General features: G+C 39.1%; 1 protein-coding gene across 3 annotated transcripts in view; it reads left to right on the top strand.

Annotated features, from left to right (window-relative positions):
* Positions 1-16457, top strand: part of MCF2L2 (MCF.2 cell line derived transforming sequence-like 2) — a 238246-nt gene that overhangs the window by 100463 nt on the left and 121326 nt on the right. For all 3 annotated transcript variants that reach the window (XM_025451559.1, XM_025451561.3, XM_025451556.3), the window contains 4 exons: positions 1509-1658; positions 8927-9051; positions 10457-10571; positions 11044-11163. In XM_025451559.1, the coding sequence (XP_025307344.1) occupies positions 1509-1658; positions 8927-9051; positions 10457-10571; positions 11044-11163 (510 nt within the window). The remainder of the gene's footprint in view (positions 1-1508; positions 1659-8926; positions 9052-10456; positions 10572-11043; positions 11164-16457) is intronic.

Genomic DNA, 16457 nt, shown 5'->3' with positions numbered 1-16457 from the left:
ACCTAATTGAGATGCATTATAAGAGGTAATGCATATAAAGCAAAGTACTGTATCTCATATTTTCTTATTATAAGTCCTCTGATAGGTTAGATTTTTATGTTATTCAGTAGAGGCTATTGGTTCAAGAAGTTGAAAGAGTATCGTATACAGATATCAGATTATGTAAAAGTAAAAAAAAAAAAGATTATGTAAAAGTTATAACACTTTGATGTGCTTGAAAAAAGATTCTTATAAAAGTTAGTCTGACTTTCCACACCAAAAGTACTGTGATGTTCAAGACTGCAGCTGTATAAATACTTGTGCTAATAGAGGAGATCCCACCTACAGCAATATAAGTATGAACAGGGTTGATGGTAGGGGTACCTGGCTGGCTCAGTCGGTAGAACATGTGACTCTAGATCTCAGAGTCTTGAGTTTGAGCCCCACATTCGTGATAGAGTTTACTTAAAAAAATGACTGATGGAGAAAGACTTTGGGTTCAGAAAGTAGGGGGAGGTGTGTCATGCTCTGGAAGCCTTTATTATGCCAGCCTAGGCTCTGGCCTCTATTATAGCAAAGGGCTGCCCCACATCTGGCACATTCTTTATGATGCACATTTGGGTTTTCAGAAATGTTCTCTGATGATGTAAGAACAGAGGTAATTTTTTCCCAAATGAAAATTAGATTGGGCCTCTTTGCAACTACCAGTTATCCATCTAGCAGCTGTTTATGGGGCTACCTACTGTGTGACAGGCATAGTACCATTTGTTGGGGGTGGGGGGAACAGAGATGAATTGTGTTCACCCTTTGAGGGCAAAATTATCTTGAGAACAGAGGGAAATGGGCATGGTAGAGCCAGTCTGGTTTACTGGAATGACTTGTGGAATTCTGAAAAGCTACTTGCCTTCAACTAAATCTACTGATAACAATAAGCATAACTTTTTCAAGGTTAGGACATATGTTTACTGCTAAAATGCATTCTGCTAAATGCAGACATCTCATCTGGAATATTAGCTGTGAAGTTACTCATTAGTTAGTAGGTATTCATTTAATGGTAGAACAGAGTCCTTAGTGGAAGGTAAATTTTTATAAAATTTTAAAATTTAAAAATTTTAAAAATTTTAGAATTTTATAAAGAGAGGCAGAGGTCCCCAAACTCTCATCACATGTGACAAAAGTAACTCACTGAAAGGTCACTAGTGACCTAATCACTATATTCATCTTCTTCCTCTGGGTCAAACTTGCTTCCCAAACTTGGTGACTTTGGTTGAACCCTTCTTTCCTTTCTTACTGCCCAATTAATTACATGATCTTGGGCAATTGACCTGTAGGAGCTTCAGTTCCTTCTACTATAAAATGGAGATACAATACCTTCCAATCGGATTATTGAGATGATAGACAAATGTATAGCACCAGGATAATGCATGGCCCATTGCAGGTACTTGGGAAATGGTAGCTACTATCCTTCTATTCAGAGCATATTGGTGAATGTTAAGCTCTCCTCATTGTTATGATTATCTGACCTCCAGGCCATTGAAAATTTTGCCATGACATTGAAGACCACTGCCCAGATGCTTCAGATGTTTGGGGCCTGCCTAACCACAACAGAGCTGCCCACAGGTGTGCTGTCCACGGAAGACCTCCTCATGTCCCACACAAGGCAGCAGGACAAGCTGCAGGTGAGTAGTTGTGGTCTTTCACAGGCCAACCTCTTGAAGAGAGCCAGGGGCATAATTCAAAGTTAAGCCCTCTTCTTCCTCCTTCTCCAGTGACTTGGCAGCGAATGATCATCCTAAACCTTCTAGATAGGCAGTCTGTGAAGAGAAAAAAGCCTCTTGAGACTGGTTGGTGAATGTAAAAGGATTGTAATTAAGACCTGTGAGAAGCAGCCCCATAAAGGGAAGCTCAATCCACCTTTGTGCTCATAAGATAGGTGTTTGAGCATCGTTTCAAAGGCAGCACTCCTATGATCTGCTGAGGGCAGAGCAAGATATAATGGATAAAACTGCAGTGAGGGAAGGAAGGGTGGGAGTTGGCTTTGGAGGCATAGATTTTCCTGAGGCTGTTGTGAAGTTTTGGGGCAAACTAATAAGCTGACATGTTGCTTCACTTTCTCAGGGATGTGTCTTTTTATTTGGGGAGTAATTTGAGAAAGAAGACATAGAAGGTGCTCTGAACTAAGTTTAAGGAGAGGCACCTATTAACTTCATAAAAGCATGTCAGAACCTGCTAAGAACGGAGGTTGGCAGATTCTTTTAGATCATGCAGTAAAGGGAAGTCTTCCTGGGGCTTGCAGGACGGGCGTCAGCTCTTTTCTGCCTCCAGAAGTACATGCACCAAATCCATTATTTCACAGAAGATGAGAACTCCATAGGGCAGCAAACGGAGGATTAGAAGGTTGAGACATCTTAGTGTTACATGTATATTGCTGCATGGAGCTTGGCAAGACCTGACCTCTTTTATCTGAGGCCCAAAATTTACAAAAATATTTTGCTAGGTGGGTGATTTGTTTATTTAGTCAACATTTATTGACCACCTACCACTACATGCCAGGAGAACAAATGAAAAGAATGTAAACTTGAGGAACACATAGTTGAGTTAGGGGAGTCTCAGAGTCTAGTAGTTAAGGCAAATTAATTCTTCCATATATCAGGGAACATTGTTAAATTCTCTTTTTAAGGAGCTTGATATCCAAAAAGAGTTCAAAATGTACTTTTTACATTACTCTGAATAATTAAAAGATCTGTTTTGAAACTGGGAAAACTGAAAGCATCCTAGAAATTTTCCCTAGAAATGTTTCTGACGAGCTTGACAAACACACACAACTTAGCACACCCGTGTTGTTCCCATGTATGCTTTTTCCACATGGATGGAAACTCAGAGCATCTAAGTTCCGAAGATGTGCATGCAGGCGTCCCAGGCTCTTCTACATATGGATTGTTCTCCAATGAGAGCTTCCATTTCCTGAGGAAAAGTAACTTAGACAGGCTATAGGCCATGTCTCACTTTACGAACAGTATGGTGACACATACCCTGCTGCCACTAGGACCCTGTCTGTGCAGAGAGGAAATTCACTGAAGTTCCTATGGACTTCTGTAGATTTTCCCAGAAGCAGGTTCCCTGAAATTCTCTTCTAGCCTGAGCGCTGACAGTAAAACAATTCAATACCCAAAATGATTAAGGATATTTTCTCTTTGTGGGAACAAAAACCTGCTTAAGCTTTTTGGGCCATATGACAACTGGATATCTACATGGAAAAGAAGGAAATATTGGATGTTTATCTTGCATCATATATAAAATTAACTCAAAATTGATCAAGGGACTAAATGTAAGTTCTAAAATTATAAAACTCTAAGGAGAAAATATGGATGTAAATTCTCATGACCTTACGTTAGGCAGTGGTTTCTTATGTGTAATACCAAAAGCACAGATACCTAAAGAAAATAAATTGGACATCATCAAAATTGAGAACTTTTGTGTTTCAAAGAACCCTATCAAGAAGGTGAAAAGACAACCTGTAGAATGGAAGAAAATATCTATAAATCATGTGTTTGATGAGGGTTTAGTATCCAGAATATATAAACAATTCTTAAATTCAACATTTATAAAAAGACAAATAACCCAACTGAAAAATGGGCAAAGGATTGAACAGACATGTCTTCACAGAAGATATATAAGTGGTTATTAAGTACATGAAGACATGTACAACATAATTCGTCATTAGGGAAATACAAATCAAAACCACAGTGATATATCCACTAGAGTGGCTCTAATTAGAAAGGTGGACAATAACAAGTATTGGTAAGGATGTGAGGAAATTGGAACCCTCATACATCACTTTTGGGAACATAGACTGGTAGGTCCTCAAAAAGTTAAAAATAGTTACCAGAAATTCTCCTTATATGTGTATGCAAAAGAGATTTGAAAACATGTTTCATATTAAAAGTTACACATAAATGTTTGTGGCAGTGTTATTCATAACACCCAAAAAGTGAAAACAACCCACATGTCCATCAACTGATGAACGAATAAACAAAATGTGGTATATCCACACAATGGAATATTACTCAGCCATGGAAAGGAAATACTGATTGATACATGCTGTAATATGTATAAACTTTGAAATAAGTATGCAAAGTGAAAGAAGCTGACATGAAAAACCATATATTGTGTGGTTCCACTTACATGAGATGTTAGAATAGGTAAATCTGAAGAAAAAGTGGGTAGATTAGTGGTTGCCAGGGGCAGAGAAGAGGGAGAAATGGAGAGTGACTGATAATAGGTATGGGATTTGTTTTTGACTGATGAAAATGTTCTAGGGGAGAAAAACATAAAATCATATGCATTAAAAAGGTGAATTTTGTAGTACTATGAACTATGAATGATATCTCAATTTTTTATTTTATTTTTTATTTTTTTAAAAGATTTTATTTATTTATTCATGACAGAAGAGATAGAGAGAGAGAGGCAGAGACACAGGGAGAGAAGCAGGCTCCATGCAGGGAGCCTAACACAGGACTCGATCCTGGGTCTCCAGGATCACACCCCAGGCTGAAGGTGGCGCCAAACCGCTGGGCCACCGGAGCTGCCCAATATCTCAATTTAAAAAAAAAAAGAAAAAGACTTTTGGGCCTACACAACAATAAAATAACCATGAACCCTATAGAGATATGTGCTTTTCTGACTGTTTATGATGGCCCTGCAGACTTTCTTAGAAAAACAGCTCTTCCTTTTGCCTAATTCTATGCTGGTTTTGGAAGCAGTTTACAGAGGCAGGCAGTCTCCCTCTTGAGTCCCAAAGGAGGTGATTCTCACCTCTGACAGTCTTAGGCCAGAATCTCCAGGGTCTTGGCCTTTGGCTCTCAGATGCTTAAGTCAACTGAGATACTTTACCATGTGTTCGTTTAAATAGTGTAAGACTCTCATATATTATTGTTGTTAAAATAAGAAATTTAACAGAGCCAAAGGCTTTTTCTCATCATGCAGAAGCAAAGTGCCAGTGGTCCTTTGATTATGTGATAAAGCATTCTTCTACAAATATGAATTTTGTTTAGTATTCAGTATTTGTTTCACTCAGTAGTTACTCAATTTTGTATTCAGAGATGACAATTCTATCAGTATTTTCAGGGTTACAAATAATCAAGAAGGTAATCAGAATTATAAGTTATTCTTTGTAGGCCCTAGAAATAATTTTATAGTCTGAGGAGTTTTTGTTTTAACTCTACTTGCAGGGAATATAAGTTAGGAATGGATAAACATAAAGGTCTTGATTTTGCAGAGAAAGACAAAATTGGCATTCTTATGAATGCTTTCAGTGTTAATACCTTAACAAATTAGCATTTTGCACTAATTTTATACCACAAGAGGGTCTCTCTCATTAGCTGCCGGAGAAAGGAGTATCTCATCTCTTTGAGGACTTCTCTTTTTCTCAGTTATGAAGACTCGCATTTTAAAGGTTAGCTTCTGGAATTCATTAGTCAGCATTGTAACAAGAAAAAGCATGAAGAGCTAACTTGTAGTGGCAGAAGTGGAATAAGTAATAAAAGTGAAGTTAGAGTCTAAAACATTAGTCATTCATATAATCTCTAGGCTTTGATTCATCCTTTAACTTCCTACCCTACCTCCACCCCTCAGCCTATGACATAGCTGAACACAGCACTTGGCATGGATAGTAGTGCTTTATAAATGTTTTGAGTGAGTGAATGAAGAATGAATGAATGAATGTATACATTCATCTTACCATTGTCGTAGGAAAGAATTCTACCCAGAAATTTAAATTCTCTTGAGCCTGAACCAATCTGCTTGCCCTATTAAGTGGGTCTTCTGAACCAACTGCTTGTTTCCATAATAATGGAACTGTAATGATGAGTACATGTGGGCACAGCCATCCCAGTTGTTAAATATTTATGTTCTTTGAGTGCCCGACTTTACTTCCCTGGCCCATTTCTTAGGACCCATGAAACCTCCTCATGATTCTGGCCACTAAAGGGGTTAACACATGGACCACAGTTGGCCTCAGGACTGCTTTGGCGCTGACATCTGTGCTGATTGGTCAGTGCCTGCTCTAAACAGTTATTAAATATTCTGAATTGTTACTACTATGGACAAGGGCAAACTCCATTTTTGGCCTAGGCAGCTTATCTTTTCACTTTCCAAGTACCATAGTTCCTCGATCTTTCCCTGTGTATTTATGGCAGATTTTTGTAACCCTGCTGAAGCTGACCATATATTGCCTAGTCCCAAAGCAGTAACCAAGTATGAATTTTCCTTGTATGTGTTTGGTAGAAGGAGATACACAGTGAATGACATCACTTACTCAGATCCACCCTTCCTCACACATTTCCTCATACTCTGTGCAGTTCTTTTAGTATATCTCTCCTGAGCTTCCCTTTCTTCTTTTTTTTTTCTTGTCACTTAGTTTTTATTTTTTTGTAATATAGATATGTATATTTGGTAATATATATATGCATAAAATATCTATATATATATGTTTTTTTATTGAAGTTTGATTTGCCAACATATAGTATAATACCCAGTGCTCATCCCCCTTCTAAAAGTCTTCTTCTCTGGCCACTCTAGCCTTCCTCCTAACTTTATATCATACACACACTAAATATATATAAAATCTAATAATGGTAATGCCAGAGTCCTGCTGGAATGCTGGAATCTCAAGGACATTTAAGAAACTGAGTGAGAAAATCCAAGACCCTTTTTAGAAGGTAGGAAGAGTGCAAGGTGAGAGTACTTGCTAATGAATGCTTCAACCCTACCACCCATCATATCTTATTTGTTCTTAGTCATCTGCAACCTAATTTCTTTTAGACTATTATTAATTCATCTAACCTACAAATATTTAATGAGAATTGGTGAGATAAGCAGAAATAAAGGTTGCTACCTGAGAGTGGAAAGAAAGGGATGTGTCTAGTTCCCAGGCAAGAGTACCAACAAGAGGCTGACTTGGGGCATTACCTGGAGTAGACAGAGCCACAAGGGGTGTCCAGAGAATGTGGGCCAGATCAGAGAAGTCAAATTTATCATCCACCAAATCCAGGGAAAGTTTGAGGCTGGGTGTGGACAGCAAAAGCCTGCAAGGAGATAGATGAATACTAGAGCAAGACAGGAGATAAGGAGATAAGGAGCAAAGGTATCAGTGTGAGTAGGCCAGTACTTGTGTGTGAACAAGGTGGAGAAATATAAAACTCCTCCCAGAGGGAATGAACTCAATACTGTGTGAAGGCTGAGGTGGCCAGGCCTGGAAGAGAGATTCACAGTTCATGTGCATAGAGGATATTGTTTTGGAACTATGGGCCTATTCTAATGCTCAGGGCATACTAACCAGCATCCTGTGTGACCCACGCACCAAACCCCCCAACTCCCAGGAGCAGAATTTCCTGCCAAGCTCCACCCCTTTGGCTTGCTTTGTGGTTAACTCTCAGCATTGAGAGAGATGACTTGTGCGGTGTCATTAGAAGATTTGAGCTGTTGGATTTGGCAGGATATAACCTGACATCTTCTCAAAGCCCCACATCCCATGTAAAAGGGGCAAAACAGAGTTGCCTTGGAAGTATGACTTTTTCCATGTCAAACTGAAGTTGTTGGCCATTTCCACTAAACTTCAATAATTGAACAAGGTCCACATTTTGTGGGCAGATAGGAGAGGCAGGTGTCAACTGAGACCAGATGAAGTTTTTTTCCTAGTCAACTAGCAACTATTACATTATTATTATATGTGAGTGTCTAGCACTTACTATTCAGTATCTGTCACTTTCTTGCTTCTGGTCACTGCCTTGGATTAGAACCAGATTTTATTAATATGTTAATAAACTTAAAATTATGAATTAATAAATTAATATAAATAATTAAGTTATAATTAAAAATTATTGAGATTTATTACTTTTGCTTTAAATATATAACAGCAGCTTGAGATACACACAGAATTTAACAGTTGTTGCTTTGGAGAGGAAAGGTTGATGGGCAGGGGACAAAAGACTTACTTTTTCCAATATGTATCCTTTTGTATATTTTGGATTTTGTATCATGTATAAGTATCACCTGTTAAAAATAAGTTAATAATCATATGATCCAGTAATAGCACTTCTGGGCATTTACCCAAAGAAAACAAAAACACTAATTCAAAAAGATATATGCACGCTTATGTTTATTGCAGCATTATTTACAATAGCCTAATTATGGAAGCAGCCCAAGTATCCATTGATAGACGAATGGATAAAGAAGATGTGGTGTGGGGCTCCTGGCTGGCTCAGTCGATTAAGTATCTGTCTTCAACTTGGGTTATGATCCCAGGAGTCTGCTTTTCCCTAAACTTTTTCTACCTCTTCCCCAGCTTGTGTATGCTCTCTCTCTCTCAAATAAATGAATAATTAAAAAAAAACTTAAAAAGGAAGATGTGTATATATATAATGAAATATTACTCAGCCATAAAAAGGAACAGCATGGATGGATCTATAGGGTATAATGCTAAGAGAAATAAGTCAGTCAGAGAAAGACAAGTACCATATGATTTCACTTATGTGTGGAACTTAAGAAACAGAAAAAAGAAAAAAAGAGACAAACCAAAAAACAAACTCTTAACTACAGAGAACAAACAGATAGCTAACAGAGAGGAAGTGGATGGGAGATGGGAGAAATAGGTGATGGGGATTAAAAGTACATTTATCATCATGAGCACCGAGTAATATATAAAACTGTTGAATCACTATATTGTACAGTTGAAACTAATATAACACTTTATGTAAACTACAGTGGAATTAAAATAAAAAAACAAAAATATAGTTAATTAATGTTTAAAAGCTGCAACTCAACTTCTTTAGCATTTAATTTCCTAAATGAAAGATATACTTCATATGCCATTCTCCTCACCTCAAATCTACCAAAAATTTGCTTCTTTAAATTTCTTCTAAGACAAACTATGTTTTCCTTTCTCTAGGATGAGCTGAAATTACTTGGAAAGCAAGGGACCACATTGCTGTCGTGTATTCAAGAACCAGCGACCAAAAGTTCCACCAGCAAACTCAATCCCAATGAACTAGAGAATGTAGCTACCATTGAAAGGTGAGTGAGAGAGAAGAGAATATGTAGAACTCCATGATCTGAAACAACCAAGAACAATTGGTACAACTACTACTGGGTTTTAGTGGAGTCAAGAAAGAATAATATTTGAGTAGTTATCTAAAGGGACACTTGCACCCCAATGTTTATGGCAATCATGTTTACAACAGCCAAACTATGGAAAGAGACCAGATGTCCATTGACAGATGAATGGCTAGAGAAGATGTGGTATATATAACAATGGACTACTACTCAGCCATCAAAAGAAATGAAATCTTGCCATTTGTAACAATGTCAATGGGATTAGAGAATATTATGCTAAGTGAAATAAGCCAATCAGAGAAAGACAACTATTATATCATTTCACTCATATGTGGAATTTAAGGAACAAAACAGAGGATCGTAGGGGAAGGGAAGGAAAAGTAAAATAAGCTGAAATTGTAGAGGGAGACAAACCACAAGACCTCTTAATCATAGGAAACAAAGTGAGGGTCACTGGAGGGGGTAGGGGTGGGGGGATGGGGTAACTGGGTGATGGACATTAAGGAGGGCACATGATGTAATGAGCACTGGGTGTTATATAAGACTGATGCATGGGCAGCCTGGGTGGCTCAGTGATTTAGCGCCGCCTTCAGCCCGGGGTGTGATCCTGGAGACCTGGGATCGAGTCCCACATCGGGCTCCCTGCATGGAGCCTGCTTCTCCCTCTGCCTGTGTCTCTGGCCCTCTCTCTCGCGCACGTGAATAAATAAATAAAATCTTAAAATAAAAAAAGACTGATGCATCACTGAACTTTACCTCTGAAACTAATAATACACTATATGTTAATTAATTGAATTTAAATAAAAATAAGTTAATAAAAAAAGTTAAAAATAGAATAAAAAAGAATAGTATTTGAGACAACAAAGGCAAAAAGATGGTATCTGTCTACAGAGATGTTTTTATGAAAATGCTTTTCCTTCCTTTTGTGCCATACTCTCACCCCAGGATTTCAAAAGAGATAGTAGTATGTATTTATCTTTATTTCCAGTTATATGTATTTATCTTTATTTTCCAAATTTATTCCAAATTTCCAACAGTTTGGTTGAGTGCTATGCTTTACACACCTGTCATCTCAGGTAGAAAACAAAAGGCACAAGGGTAAGGTTGCCTGGTGGCACATTTCAGAGCATGGCAGCTATATCCAAAGTGAAGTTTCTGCCTAGTACAGAGGGTGTTCTGATTAAAAGATGGAAAATGTGGGAGTGAGCTGAACTGTGAGAAAGTCAATGACAGAGACTTGTGTAAAAAGGAGATTCACACAGTTCATAACACTGACTGGAAACATAGGGGTTGTCTACGTAAGCCTACATGCACTCCTATGGAAATAAACACTAACCACAATGTAATTTTCTTTCTTTCTTGACAGGTTATTACTTCAGTTGGATGAGACAGAAAAAGCCTTTAATCAGTTTTGGTCTGAGCATCACTCAAAGCTTAACCAATGCCTACAACTACAACACTTTGAGCACAATTTTTGTGAGGTGTTATTTCTTATTGAATTCCTTCCGTGGTTCAGTGACTTCTGGTTGTCTCTTCCCCCTTGAATTCTAGATATTGAGTGTTCCTCTTCTCCCTAATCCAGCTCCCTCCTTATACCCTTATTTCCTCATTGATCATCCTCTTCTTCCTTTTTCAGTGGGGTAGCAGTGTTCTAGAATCCCATTTTCCTGTTGGCACACATGATATTTCTTGCCTGGTTTCTCTTCCTTTTTGATTGATAATCTGTGAATGTAGCTTTACTGTTTCATCTCCCTGTGTCTCAGCACCATACTCCCCTCTTTACCCCTGCCCTGAGCTTAATATAAAAGCTAATGACCTGTAAAGAAAAGTGTATATATAGATACATAAAAGTCCTGAATCCTTTTTGGATTTTCAAGTTTTCTTAGAGGATACAAACCTATCTCCAGAGAGGTGCTCGTGGCTTATTTCTGGATGTTTTAATGTGTCTTATAGGTTAAGCTTGCCCTGGACAATTTGTTGGCAGAGCAAGCGGAGTTTACAGACATTGGAGACAGTGTGATTCGTGTGGAGCAAATACTTAAGGAACACAAAAAACTGGAAGAAAAAGGCCAGGTTTGTTTCTTGGTTTTTATAGACTGGGAAGGAAGTTGCTGTGTATAGTGACTGATCATGCCACTCCTTGTTGGAAGGCGGCTGACGGACACAACCATGCCCAAATCCTGCCTTTTCAGTCTTCACTGTCACCCCAGCTGGGGTGAAGTTTCCAGTAGACTTGCCGTCTGGTACAAAAGCAGCAGGAGAAAAGGTCACAGTGGACACATTATCTACCAGCAGGATATGGGGGTGGGAGTTGGTGGTAAGGAGAGGAAATGTGAAAAGGGGAAACCAGAAAAAATACGGGCTAATTTTATGACAAACAGAATGGTTAAAAGGGGTAAATGGGTCAACATTAGTTCTGCTGCACCACACAGTTGGTGAAGCTTTCTCCTTTCTCATGCCCCAAGAGTTTTCAGAATCAAACCTGTAAAAGAATATGTGTTTCACAACTTTCATAACAGAATGAGACAGTTTATCAGATCTGCACGCCAGTCATTCTATTTTAAGTCCTTACAAATTTGGGTTATTACAATTTAAGAAAGCTGAGTCCTCTCTTTCTAGAGAAATTCCTTTTTGCTATTCTCAAATTAGATTCTCTGTATTTTTGTCTCTTGGGGACTAAGTCCTTAATGATTAGCACTTCCTTTCTGAGCTTATCTATATGCATATTTCCCATGTGGTAATTTTGTAGTAATAGAGATTTGCTTCTCAAAGTGTGATCCTTTGACCAGCGTATAGATGTCACTTGAGTTAAGAGCTTGTTAAAAATATGGAATCTCAGGCCCCCTCTCAGAATTAGAATCTGTGTTTTAATAAGATCCCTAGGTGATCGACATGTACATTACAGTTAGAGATATATCTCCCCCACACCCACCAAAAAGAGAAATAACAAATGTAAGGCAGGTTCACTGTGATCCTAAGATGTATCAGTTGTAGATTCTAAACTAGAGATGCACCCAGACTCTCACTCAGGAATCCCATCCTTCCCTATGAGCCCTCCTTCTGTTACCAGTGATAATTTGACAACTAAACTTTTTAGTGCTGTAGGCATGAGTAATCAGAAACATTTATCAAACAATGAAAAAAATTGATTTACATGTTTCTGATGACTATGTGTCTCAGATTCTCTAAGACAGTACCAATTTTATGTAATTTTAGGGTTTTTTACCAAGAGAAATCCTTATTAAATATAGATACTATGTATTTTCACTTATGTACATTCATGTATTAGGAAAAAAGCCTCAGCAAGCCCAGTCCTTATTTTTGGAGTTTGAAAAGTATGGTCGTGGCATACATATGAATGAAAGTAGCTACTGACCTTCCAGGAAGGTGTTCATTCATCACCAGGTATTCCTTGTGCTACATTCTGTGGATATGGTGGCAAGCCAGACAGTTAAAACTCTGCTGTCATACAGTTTACATTCTACTGGACAAAGAGATGAGTAAAAAGTAATCAAATAACTAACTAACTCTTTTTCAAATAAATGAATAAATCTTAAAAAAAAAATTAAATAGTGTGGCTGGATCTGCATCCACTTTCTCTCTTCTGCCCACCTCCTTGGACTTGAGATCTTTGGTACATACTTTAAAGATTGCTGACCAGAGCTAGGGGAGAAACCTATGGTCAAGGGATACAGGAATGCTCTGTGAACCCATGGTTGATCTTTCATAAGCAAAGTACCTGAACCAGGCAGACTGACTCACAGCAGATGACCTGCAGAGCCCATCCTGTGCCTTTATTTATCCACCCTATTTTTAATTTATTTTCTAAAGGATGCAGTAGATATATTTCCCTGCCTTTAGATGAACCAAACAAACTATCCTATCATAAGCAGGACCTTTTAACATGTTTTCTTTTTTTTTTTTTAAGAGTTTATTTATTTATTCATGAGAGATACAGAGAGAGAGAGAGAAGCAGAGACCCAGACAGAGGGAGAAGCAGGCTCCGTGCAGGGAGCCTGATGTGGGACTCCATCCCGGGACTCCAGGATCACGCCCTGGGCCGAAGGCAGGTGCTAAACCACTGAGCCACCCAGGGATCCCTTTAACATGTTTTCTCTCAGATTTCTAAAAGGCAGTATTTCTTCAGATGATTTTAAAGGCTTGGCTACTTTACATTTGTCCTGTAAAGTGTTAAAGGATATCTGTTTAGAGTCCACCAAAACCTGCTTGGGTTTGTCCTTCACTCAGCATTCAGGGGTCACCTTTCCTCCCAGCATAGCCACTCATTGATATCGGGGTTGTTGCCAACTTCCTTATTCTGTATAGTGATATCATCCTCATGGGTAACCTCTGAGTCACCTCACTAACCAGATTTCTGCATGCTAATTGAGCCTGTTTTTTTTTTTTATCTTGTTCTGGTTTGATGGTCTAGCAATTTATTTATTTATTTTTATTATTTTTATTTTTATTTTTATTTTTAATTTCAAAAATCCCAAGCAGGCTCCACAACCTCAAGATCATGACCTGAGCTGAAATCAGGAATGGAGTGCTCAACTGATTGAACCATCCAGGCAGCCCTAGTTTAACAATCTTTTGTTTTAATAATCTTCTCATTTCTAATTCTGAGAAATAGTGATGGTTTCAGCCCCCACTCTTATTCTTTAAAAGCAGACTTTGCTGTTGAGATTTGGCTGTAAGACATGCTAGCTAGGGCCCTTGGTGATGGATCAGTAGAGAGCAGCTAAGGAACAGGCAGAGGAACCAACCTGATTTTACTCTTGACCTCTCCCCACAAGCCCAGGAGCCAGCAGTTACAGCATATGTCCAAGAAGACTTGGAACCCAGATCATTAACCTCCCAGGGATGTAATCTAGTAGGAGGGGCATGCCCTTTTTTTTTTTTTAATGGAAATTTTTAGACACACACAAAAAGTAGATCAACTAGTACAATTAACTCCCATGTGCATACTCAGTTTCCACAACCATTAACTTTCTGCCTTTCTTGTTTCATCTGGCCTCACTTCCCCACATGTGCATTCCATTCCTATGCCATTATCTGTGGGTTCATTCTGGGTTCCTTGACACAGAGCATCACCCTTCCTCATTGTTTTCTTTCACAGTAGACACTTGCATCTTTCATCTGTCATAGCAGTAGATTCTGGGGAAAAATAAGCTGTTATTACAATAAATAAGGATTTCTGAATTACGTGTTGCAACTTGACTATCCAGCCTTCTGGAATTTTCAGCATCAGAAAGGTGCCAGGCCAGCTTGTGATCCGAGCACCAGATTTCAGCCATTTCTTTCTCCTTATTTCTCTTTGACTTTTGTGGTTTTGTCACCTGATTTTCTTCAGCAGAAGCTGAAGACTAAGAAGCTGCAATTTGAAGGTTTTACAGTAAAGTTCTTTGCAGGTGCCTGAAGGATTTGATAGTCATGGCTGTGCAGCCATCATTTATAGCACATGCAAGGAGGCCAAGGGGGCTGAAAGGTGACAAGACACAGGCTTTAGAGCCAGACAGAACTGGATTCAAATCTCCACTCTAACAACTACCAGCTATGTGCCCTTAGTCCAGTTTCTTAGCCTTTCTGAACACATCCCTTCATCTGTAAAACTGATATTAATTGTTCCCTACTTCCTGTGAAGATGAAATGAGGTAAAGATTTCATGAGGACTAGAGGGTAATAGTCAGAACCTGGAAGCTATTATTAGTACCCTGAATGAGTGATCAGTTGAGTGATCTTCCAGCCATCCAGTGTGGCTTCTGAGTTACTGCTCATCTCTTCTCCAACATCTCAGTGTTTTAAGAACAGTTCTGAAGGCTGAAATGCTGCATGCCAAGTGAAGGGCACTTGGGAAATATTCTGTGGTGAAGTTCCCTGGGCCCAGAAATGTTGTGCTATTCTTAATAAATTTGGCAGCCAGACTTAAAAAAAAAAAAAAAGAAGTCAACAGGTTTCCTTGCCAAGTTTTCATGCTTCTATATTTGACTAAAGTCAGACAGGTTTGATCAACCAAATGAGGCCTCTTAGCTCAGGCAGAACAGATTCAGCTGTTTTTCTCTGTGTGTTGATCAGAACCAGATTCTGAAGCCAGAGTACATGAGTTTGAAGCTTGGCTCTTCCCTTTCCTACCTGGGTCATTTTTGCCTCTACTTCTCTTTTATTGAACAGGTTCTATGTCAAATGGTTTGTTGCAAGGAGTAAAGGAAACAGTTTAAGCATTTGGAATGGTGCCTGGCATACAGAAAGCTCTCAGGGAATATTAACTGTTGTCATTAATGTCACAGAGGTAGTGGGACAAATTCTGTGCTACAGAATGTTTCTTAGGCTCAACCTGCAGTGACCAAGCAGGTCTAGTAAGAGCGTCACATTCATTGTTGTTTCATTTTGCAGATATTTGTTGATGTCCTACTATGCTAAGTCTTATTCTAAGTTATGAGGACACAGCAGTGAGGAAAACAGTGAAACATCACTGCCTAAGGAATTAGCATTCTAACCTTTTCTCAGGGATAGCAACCCGTGTACCTGGCCTTTGCTGGGCAGCCTGAATGCACTGGGCATTTATCCCTGAGTTCTTTTAAAATAGCTACTGCTTGATTTGTGTCACTTTATTCCCATATCATTACTCAGTTTTGTTTTGTACAACAATCATTTATTCCTAAGTACCTAGCTTGTACCATGGACATTTTAAGTTGAGTAAGAGCTGGTGCATGCTCACAAGGGTCTGCTGCATAGTGCAGGTGATAGACCAGCGATCACAATACAGGAAAGTACATGCTCTGATCAAGAAAGGGCACAGAGCATTAAGGGAGCACAGAAAAGGAGGATCAGGGTAAAATGGTGGAGTTAGAGAAAGCTTCCTGGAGAGGATGCACTCTGAAGGGTGATGTAGAGTTAGCTCCAGGGGAGTGTAGGTGCATCAGGAGGAGGTGGATAGAGATGTGGGGGTGGGGGTGGCGAGAGAAAGATGGGGCTTTCTAGGCAGAGGGAGCAAGTAGAGAAGGAAAGCTGCCTGAATCTTTGGAAAGCTATGAACAGGTCATTAGTTGGGTTATAGCAGAGGATTGAGGTGAGGAAAGGGGAGAAGGAAGAGGCTCAGGTATGAGCCAGGTGATGAAACGCCCTCTGTGCATTGCTCAGAAGTTTGAGCTTTTCTTTTTCTTGTTTGTTTTTTTTTTTTTAAGATTTTATTTATTTATTCATTAGAGACACAGAGATATAGGCAGAGGGAGAAGCAGGCTCTCTACAAGAAGCCTGATGCGGGACTCTATCCCAGGACCCCGGGATCAGGACCCGAGCCAAAGGCAGACCCTCAACCACTGAGGCACCCAGGTGCCCCAGTTATATTAAATGTTTCTGCACTTCTT

This window comes from Canis lupus, chromosome 34 (assembly GCF_003254725.2).
Source record: "Canis lupus dingo isolate Sandy chromosome 34, ASM325472v2, whole genome shotgun sequence".
NCBI classification, from domain to species: Eukaryota; Metazoa; Chordata; class Mammalia; order Carnivora; family Canidae; genus Canis; species Canis lupus.
This window is presented reverse-complemented; position numbering and strand designations above follow the sequence as displayed.